Genomic DNA, 10,000 nt, shown 5'->3' on the forward strand with positions numbered 1-10,000 from the left:
TGGATATTTTGTCTGTGTTCTGTTCAGAGGAACGTGAAGTTCTTTCACGGGCTGTTGCCCTCGTATGTCGTTCGGTAACGGGATCTACTTTGTGTGGAAGAGACACTGAACGGGATATACCATAATTATATGTATTTGAACGAAGATCCGCACACGTGGTTTAAACAGTGATTTGAATGGATAAGAACAAAAGTGTATAGAAGAAGGACCTCGGGATTTTGTTGAATTTAAAGGTTAGAATCAAGTTTTACATGTGTGTCAAGTATTTGATCAAAGATGTCTTCTGTGATTTCCGTTGTACAGCAGGACAGTGAATAGAGGCAATATGTTTAGTTCGTTGTTGCTCGCATTAAAATAATACAAATATATAAATAAATTTAACTCTCTATTACCCTCGCGACAATTGTAAAGAAGACAAAAGTAGCTTTTGCGAGTGTTGGTTGCTTGATCGGTTGGCTCACTTGCTGTCAAGTTATTTGACTACTACTACTACTACTACTACTACTACTACTACTACTACTACTACTACTACTACTACCACTACTACTACTACTACTACAACGACGACAACACACACACACACACACACACACACACACACACACACACACACACACACACAGACACACACACACACATACACACATACACACACGCAAGAACACACACATGCACGCTCGCACACACACGAACACACGCACACACGGTTGCGCGCATGCAAGCACACATGCTCAGTTTCTTTTGGAAAAACATGATTGAATATGAATCTGTGTTGATGATTGGTGAAAACATGTCCTGCCAAGCACAAGTTTGAAAGAGTGTGTGTGTGTGTGTGTGTGTGTGTGTGTGTGTGTGTGTGTGTGTGTGTGTGTGTGTGTGTGTGTGTGTGTGTGTGTGTGTGTGTGTGTGTGTGGCGTGCGTGTGTGTGTGAGTGTGTGTGTGTGTGCGCGCGTGCGCGCGCGCGAGCACGTGCATGTGTGCATGTGTACATGCGTTCGTGTTTGTTTGTACGTGTTCGTGCGCGCGTGCGTACGTGTTTAGCTTTGCTTCTGTGTGTGTGAGAAACCCTGTAAGAACCTTGGTTTTTATCAGACCCGCAGTGAAGAACTCTACATATGATTTTTAAGCAGACTTCAAAAAGAAATTTAACCAGCATCGGACAGTCATCAAAACAAGAAATTCCTATGAGGTAGGAAAAACACCCCCGTCAAAGGGAAATAACCTTCTCAGTTGGTGGCAGTGACTGAGTGAGAATGGTTATTTCCCTTTGACCATGAAGATGTCCCTGTATAAGTCCTTGTATAATTTTAATCCACCAATAACTCCGTAACCGTGTGTTTGACTGGTCCCAATTTGTGTAAGGACTGTCTCAGGAATGTATAGAACCTGTTCACCAAGTTTGGTGACGATCGGTCCGTTCATTCTTGAGATCTATATGCGAACACAAACACACAAACAAACACCCAAACAAATACACAAACACCCAAACAAACACATCGAGCGAAACCTATACACACCCCTATACCGGGGGTGTAATAATGCACGTTGCTAATACACAGCTTAGCCAACAGTGTATCATATTTCGTTACAGGCAATGATTTTGGCAGTAATACCGGCTCGATTCACACGATGGCTTAAAGGGTCTGTCCGGATGGTCTGACTGGAGTGACTATAATATCGTCACCACAGAAATGTTAGATCCAGCTCTCGGAGTATTTAAAACGTAATGATACAACAGTAAGATAATTATGGAATTGTCTAATCTGATTGAGACATCAAGAATTTTCTGACGGCATGCAAATATCAAGGATAGCTAGTCTATACAAGTCTCGGAAGTGTTGTTGTTGTTGTTGTCGTCAGAATGTTTTTGTTGTAGTGGTGTTGTTCTTTGTTTTTGTTGTTGTTTCATTTTGTCGTTGCTTTTTTAATTTGTTCGTGTGTTGTTGTTGTTGTTGTTGTTGTTGTTGTTGTTGTTGTTGTTGTTGTTGTTGTTGTTGTTGTTGTTGTTGTTGTGGTGGTGGTGCAGTACTTTCACGTACCTATTTGGCACTGTGGGTTTACTCGAACCTTGTCTCCTTTCAAATTAATAACGTGCTCGAAGAAACAATATCTTTAAAAAAGCACACCGTTTATAAAATAAATGTGATCATTTCGTTCACGGTTTTGAGCAATCGATAACGCTATTACGTTATGTGAATGTTACTGATTAATTGTTTATCTTCGGAAGTTACATTTTCAGCGAGGTTAGCGACACGACTGACTGCACTGAGTGGACTGATTTTTATGTCACAATAGCTGTGAGGCTGTTGGGACGGGGGTTGCGGGGGGGGGGGGGGTGGTTGATGGGAGGTTGGGGATGAGAGTCATGATGAATTGGTGTGTGTCTGTGTGTGTCTGTGTGTGTATGTGTGTGTGTGTGTGTATGTGTGTGTGTGTGTGTGTGTGTGTATGTGTGTGTGTGTGTGTTGGTGTATATGTGTATGTGTGTGTGTGTGTATATATTTGTGTGTATGTGTGTGTGTGTGTGTGTGTGTGTGTGTATGTGTGTGTGTGTGTGTTAATGTGTCTCAGTGTCTCGGTGTCTATCTGCCTGTCTGTGTGCCAGCCTTTTTGGATACAAAAGGACAAATACAGATTCTGGCGTCCACTTGACTCTACCTCATTTTCTGTAGAATAAGAGGTCAGACTCAAGGCAAAGGAATGCCTTTAATATTTCGAGAGAAACTTCACATATCGCTTACCTTTGGTTGAAGAAAAAGTCTCCAGACTTCTTCTTTACATTTATCTGTTCATCTTTTACCTTATTTTCACTTGAGTCTGGATGGTTGGGTGTACCATGTAAAGAATACGGCTTGAATTACCTCATCCGTAGAAAGGAGACAACATCGTGCTAGAAACAGGAGTGGAGAGGGGATGACCTCATGTTGTTTAAAAATAACCAACTCGGTTCACTCTTTGTGTTTTATTGTATTGCACGACTAGCTGTGTGTTGTCTAGTACAGAGGATCCTCTCCATGGAGACCCTCCATTATACGACTCCCTGTCATGTTCGCTGAATTTTTCTTCATAGTGTCAGCACAAATACCGCCATTATAAGACTACCTGTCATGTTCTCTGAGTTTTTCTTCATAGTGTCGACAGCACAAATACCTTCCATTGTAAGACTCCCTGTCATGTTCTCTGAATTCTTCTTCATAGTGTCAGCACAAATACCTCCATTATAAGACTCCCTGTCATGTTCTCTGAGTTTTTCTTCATAGTGTCGACAGCACAAATACCTTCCATTGTAAGACTCCCTGTCATGTTCTCTGAATTTCTCTACATAGTGTCAGCACAAATACCGCCATTATAAGACTCCCTGTCATGTTCTCTGAATTCTTCTTCATAGTGTCAGCACAAATACCTCCATTATAAGACTCCCTGTCATGTTCTCTGAGTTTTTCTTCATATTGTCAGCACAAATACCTCCATTTTAAGACTCCCTGCATGTCATGTTCTCTGAATTTTTCTACATAGTGTCAGCACAATTACTGCTATTATGACTCCCTGTCATGTTCTCTGAATTTGTCTACATAGTGTCAGCACAAATACTGCCATTATGACTCCCTGTCATGTTCTCTGAATTGTTTTCATAGTGTCAGCACAAATACCTTCCATTGTAAGACTCCCTGTCATGTTCTCTGAATTTCTCTACATAGTGTCAGCACAAATACCTTCATTATGACTCCCTGTCATGTTCTCTGAATTTTTTTCATAGTGTCAGCACAAATACCTTCATTATGACTCCCTGTCATGTTCTCTTAATTGTTTTTCATAGTTTCAGCACAAATACCTTCATTATGACTCCCTGTCATGTTCGTTGAATTTTTGTTCATAATGTCAGCACAAATACCTTCATTATGACTCCCTGTCATGTTCTCTGAATTTTTTTCATAGTGTCAGCACACATTCCTTCATTATGACTCCCTGTCATGTTCTCTGAATTTTTTTCATAGTGTCAGCACAAATACCTTCATTATGACTCCCTGTCATGTTCTCTGAATTTGTTTTCATAGTGTCAGAAAAAATACCTTCATTATGACTCCCTGTCATGTTCGCTGAAGTTTTGTTCATAGTGTCAGCACAAATACCTTCATTATGACTCCCTGTCATGTTCTCTGAATTTTTGTTCATAGTGTCAGCACAAATACCTCCATTATAAGACTCCCTGTCATGTTCTCTGAGTTTTTCTTCATAGTGTCGACAGCACAAATACCTTCCATTGTAAGACTCCCTGTCATGTTCTCTGAATTCTTCTTCATAGTGTCAGCACAAATACCATGAGCATGTGGTTGTAAGACTCCCTGTCATGTTCGCTGAATTTTTCTTCATAGTATCAGCACAAATACCTCCATTATGACTCCCTGTCATGTTCTCTGAATTTTTCTTCATAGTGTCAGCACAAATACCTTCGTTCTGACTCCCTGTCATGTTCTCTGAATTTGTCTACATAGTGTCAGCACAAATACCTCCATTATGACTCCCTGTCATGTTCTCTGAATTTTTCTTCATAGTGTCAGCACAAATACCTTCGCTATGACTCCCTGTCATGTTCTCTGAATTATTCTTGATTGTGTCAGCACAAATACCTCCATTATGACTCCATGTCATGTTCTCTGAATTATTCTTGATAGTGTCAGCACAAATACCTCCATTATGACTCCCTGTCATGTTCTCTGAGTTTTTCTTCATAGTGTCAGCACAAATACCTCCATTATAAGACTCCCTCTCCTATGCGTTTTCATGTTCTCAGCCTTTTTCTTCATATAGTGTCAGCACAAATGCCTCCATTATAAGACTCCCTCTCCTATGCGACTTCATGTTCTCAGCCTTTTTCTTCATATAGTGTCAGCACAAATACCTCCATTATAAGACTCCCTCTCATATGCGACTGCATGTTCTCAGCCTTTTTCTTCATATAGTGTCAGGACAAATACCTCCATTATAAGACTCCCTCTCCTATGCGACTTCATGTTGTCAGCCTTTTTCTTCATATAGTGTCACCACAAATAACTCCATTATAAGACTCCCTCTCCTATGCGACTTCATGTTCTCAGACGTTTTCTTCAAGGTGTCACTTAATATATATCCATTAGGCCTACACGACTCCATCTCTTTTAAGACTTGCATTTCTCAGGTTTTAGAGGGTCTTAAGCACAGGTATTACTGTATCGAATTTCAGAACGCAGCACAAAACACAAAGAGTTACGAGTGTCAGTACACTTTTGGATCTGCTACGGGGTGGCAGCAGTACGTGTATCGGCTTACACTGTTCGTGGTAGGTTTACATTTCAAGCAAGAGTTTCGGTGGGTTGAGCTAGAGATTATGGACACGACAATTTTTGTTCAGATGTTTGACAATCGTGCATTCGTTCTGTCTCCTTTGCGAATAGATATTTCATGAAAATTATGTATCCGTTTTCTATCTTTTCTTGGTTATAGACACGTCTTAAATCGAGAAGTGAATACTTTTTCTTTCTATTTTTGGCAGATTGGAGACCTGATTAATTACTCATATTATTCTAGATTCTAGCTTTTTGGAATGCTTGCAGTTTCCTGGTTTCGCCCCAGCCCCACCCCCCCCCCCCCCCACATTGAATAACATAACGAATATCAAAATAAGAGTCTGGGTAACGGTCTGCTTAATTTTTTTAATTCTGGTTTATGGGTTTTTCTTCTTAAAACATATACATATGTTTGTTGTAAATTCATTCGTGTATTTTATTGTGTATGTGTGCAGAAACAGACAGGTAGTAAACTCACATCAGTATTCGTTGAGTGTGATCCACCATAATGCAAAATAAACAGGCCAAATCGGCTGAATTGTATCAATTCTTTGGTTCATTCATTCATTGACCTAGTGATGTATTGATTTAGTGATTTATTAATCGCAGAAACTCACAAAAGAAGAAAAGTCAAGACGTTCAGCATTCGGTTAGTGTGATCCGCCATGAAGCAAGATGAAGAGACCGAAGCTGCTGACCAAGATTCTGTTGCTGACACTTACCTTCCTTGCTGCTGATGCTGGTACGTTTTATGATTTAAGTATGTTTGTGTAACAAGCTGTCAATTCATTATTCAAATTTTAAAAGTTATGTCTAGCTCCGAAACGAGGCCCATCCGATTGTCTGACCACGCAAAAATAAATTCTTTGAAAATTGCTCGCTCTTTACAGAGGGCACCTATGATGTTCTCAAGCGGTGAGTGTTTAAACGAAAGGGTGTTTGTACTGTGTGTAAAAGCCTGACAGTGTCTGTGATGGTTTATGGGAAGCTGAGTGTGCCTTTAACTGGTGTTGGTTGTGTTAATCGTTGTGGTGCCATGGCGAGTGTTGCCAAATTTGATGGATTTGTTTGTAATTGTTGTTGTCGGTGGTGGCAGCGGTGGTGGATGTGTGAGGATGTTTGATTGTGTATGTGTGTGTGTGTGTGTGTGTGTGTGTGTGTGTGTGTGTGTGTATGAATGTGTGTGTGTGTGTTTGTGTGTGTGTGTGTGTGTGTGTGTGTGTTTGTCTATGAGTGTGTGTGTGTGTGTATGTGTGTGTATGTGTGTGTGTATGTGTGTGTGCGTGCGTGTGTGTGTGTGTGTGTGTGTGTGTGTGTGTGTGTGTGTGTGTGTGTGTGTGTGTGTGTGTGTTCGTTCCTGTGTCTGTGTTTCAAGAAGAGATAGGATAGGAAGAGACAGATAAGGGTAAAGAAGATTAGTTGCCTGGTTTGCTTTGGGTTTTTATATTTAGTCAAGTTTTGACTAAATATTTTAACATCGAGGGGGAATCGAAACGAGGGTCGTGGTGTATGTGTGTGTGTGTGTGCGTGTGTGCGTGTGTGTGTGTGTGTAGAGCGATTCAGACTAAACTACTGGACCGATCTTTATGAAATTTGACATGAGAGTTCCTGGGTATGAAATCCCCGAACGTTTTTTTCATTTTTTTGATAAATGTCTTTGATGACGTCATATCCGGCTTTTCGTGAAAGTTGAGGCGGCACTGTCACGCCCTCATTTTTCAACCAAATTGGTTGAAATTTTGGTCAAGTAATCTTCGACGAAGCCCGGGGTTCGGTATTGCATTTCAGCTTGGTGGCTTAAAAATTAATTAATGACTTTGGTCATTAAAAATCTGAAAATTGTAAAAAAAAAATAAAAATTTATAAAACGATCCAAATTTACGTTTATCTTATTCTCCATCATTTGCTGATTCAAAAAACATATAAATATGTTATATTCGGATTAAAAACAAGCTCTGAAAATTAAATATATAAAAATTATTATCAAAATTTTTTTTTCGAAATCGTTTTAAAAACACTTTCATCTTATTCCTTGTCGGTTCCTGATTCCAAAAACATATAGATATGATATGTTTGGATTAAAAACACGCTCAGAAAGTTAAAACGAAGAGAGGTACAGAAAAGCGTGCTATGCAGCATAGCGTAACCACTACCCCGCTCTTCTTGTCAATTTCACTGCCTATGCCGTGAGCGATGGACCACGAGTATACGGTCTTGCTGCGTTGCATTGCGTTCAGTTTCATTCTGTGAGTTCGACAGCTACTTGACTAAATATTGTATTTTCGCCTTACGCGACTTGTTTTTTTGTGTTTTTTTATCTGTTTGCTGTGTCGACTAAAACTTGTTTAACTATAGTTATATCCAGTCTTAATTATTTCAGGGCGGTATGTTTCGCTGAACACCACGTCAGACCACGCGCACTATTTTATCAATGACCTTGGGGTCAATGTCAAGGCCAGGACGCTCATATTTGACGTCACGTCCACTGCTGACGCAATCATTAGACTGGCTCAAAAGCAGGTAAGTCTGAAGTTACTGCCAATTTGTAGTATTTCATTCTAGTACGCTTATGTTTGACATCATCGTAGTCGCGAGACGACAATAGGCCAGCTTCTGCCGTGTGCAAATGGCCAAAATCGAGCCAAATATTGTGTGATGCAATGTGCTTGGATAATCTTAACAGTTTTTGAACGTTTACTAGTCGAGGTAAAATGACCTCTCCTCCTGCTGGAGAATGCTCAGTAGAAATGCATTTTCAAAGTAGCATTTGGAGTCATTTAATATATGACCGGCGGCAGATATGCAAAGCTCAATTTTCACGCAAAAAAAATCGCAATGAGTGAGAAGTCGACACCTGTAATGTGTTTGTAAACCTTCAACATTACAACAAGAATGAATTCGTCGTCTGCATTTTGGCCTGTCATTTAATTTGTAGGAACACGCTTTTCACCACATGCTATCTCGTATTGCTTAATTCAGTCTATCTGAACACTTTACCGGTTTGCTTGCAACGTATGTATAACCTTAAAGTTTCAAGAAGTATGTGTCCATGTTGTTTTTATAAGCATTTTTATTCGATTTTAATGCCAGCAAAGATCATGAGATGGAATATCAGTGATTTTATCCATGTTATGAATTTTTATTTGTGGATGAAGTGTACAGTCAGATTGATTTCTGCACTGAATGATTTATTCTGGCAGTCACTCTCAGGCAGCTACTGTGACGTCATTATTGGTTCTAGCAGTAACACAGGCATTGCTGTCAGAGAGAGTTGCAGGTGGGTTGTATCAATCAATCTGAAAGAGAGAGAGAGAGAGAGAGAGAGAGAGAGAGAGAGAGAGAGAGAGAGAGAGAGAGAGAGAGAGAGAGAGAGAGAGAGAGAGAGAGAGAGAGAGAGAGAGAGAGAGAGAGAGAGAGAGACTATGAGAGAGAGAGAGTGTAAATGAGATACGCACAAACAGAGAAGGAGAGCATGGGAGAGGCAGGCTGACAGGAGTTTCTCATTTTACCATTGATAAGTTAAGTTTATCCTTCTGAATATTGATGAGCACAAATATGCATACATGCACGCATAAGTTTGTACGTAAGTAATCTTCAATCCCGAGAATGAGATAGAGAGAAGCAGCAACAGACAGGGTGAAACAGAGTGAGTGAGAGAGAGAGAGAGAGAGAGAGAGAGAGAGAGAGAGAGAGAGAGAGAGAGAGAGAGAGATGGAAAGAGTAGGAGATAGACAGATACAGAGAGACAGAGATAGAAAGAGAGACAGTGACAGAGAGGATGAGACAGAGAGACAGAGAGAGAGATGGAGAGGCTGACAGACAGACAGACAGATAGACGAATAGACGCAGGAAAGATGGTACTTCTTTTTCTTTTTTCTTCTTCTGCGTTATCGGCCATGGTAGATTGTTTAGTGTCGTACGCGGGGTGGAAGGTACATACATATAACCTTTAATCATTTTTCCATTCTCATTCTCGTTTTTTAGTGCCTGCCGTTCCTACATCGTAGCATTGGGAATTTTCCTCAACGATACAACATCCACAGCCTTTTGGCTTGACTGGTCTGATGGCACAACACTCAGGGTTTGTTTGCATGCTTCTTTTGGGACCGAAAAGTCAAAAGTTATAAATAAAAAAAAGTATCAAAGTTGCAACACCATAAAACGACGACATCAGTTGTAACACGTCATGATGTCCTTTTAAACATAGAACTTCAGCATGAATATGAAACAAAGATTATCATATTAAGGGCAGGAGCTACCTTCAAATACACCTTTTTTTCTCTTCCAAGTCATTTGACCACAACATTCATAAACCAGAACTGTTTGTATTCAAATTTGGTGTGCTTTTGCTTCAATGTATGTAAAAATTTAGAATAATAGTGTATGGTCAAAAACTAAATTTGCTCTTAGATTGGCTTAGTAAAAATTTTTAAATGAAAACAAAAAATTAATATGGATGACAAAATAATTTCAAAACTATCAATTAGAATGATCTGGAATTTTTCAGAAATGTATAAAACATACTAATAGATGTTTTGTTCGAAAGGATTAGTTCTAGGAAGGACAGTTAAAGAGATACACATTTTCGATGTTTTGAGACATTTTGTACCCACAAAGTCAACATTTAGAAAAACAAAATCTAAAAGTTGTTCGAACAAATCAAAGATAGACATCTT

The 10,000-nt window shown here is 39.7% G+C and overlaps 1 protein-coding gene across 1 annotated transcript in view; it reads left to right on the top strand.

The window, feature by feature from the left end:
- The first annotated feature begins 5,213 nt into the window (after positions 1 to 5,213).
- LOC138962741 (protocadherin Fat 3-like) overlaps positions 5,214 to 10,000 on the top strand; it is a 21,231-nt gene continuing 16,444 nt past the window's right edge. The window contains exons 1-5 of the mRNA XM_070334681.1: positions 5,214 to 5,317; positions 5,934 to 6,066; positions 7,705 to 7,844; positions 8,525 to 8,601; positions 9,309 to 9,405. Of these exons, the coding sequence (XP_070190782.1) occupies positions 6,000 to 6,066; positions 7,705 to 7,844; positions 8,525 to 8,601; positions 9,309 to 9,405 (381 nt within the window). The 5' untranslated portion in view covers positions 5,214 to 5,317; positions 5,934 to 5,999. The remainder of the gene's footprint in view (positions 5,318 to 5,933; positions 6,067 to 7,704; positions 7,845 to 8,524; positions 8,602 to 9,308; positions 9,406 to 10,000) is intronic.

The sequence above is a fragment of the Littorina saxatilis genome, linkage group LG3 (assembly GCF_037325665.1).
Source record: "Littorina saxatilis isolate snail1 linkage group LG3, US_GU_Lsax_2.0, whole genome shotgun sequence".
NCBI classification, from domain to species: Eukaryota; Metazoa; Mollusca; class Gastropoda; order Littorinimorpha; family Littorinidae; genus Littorina; species Littorina saxatilis.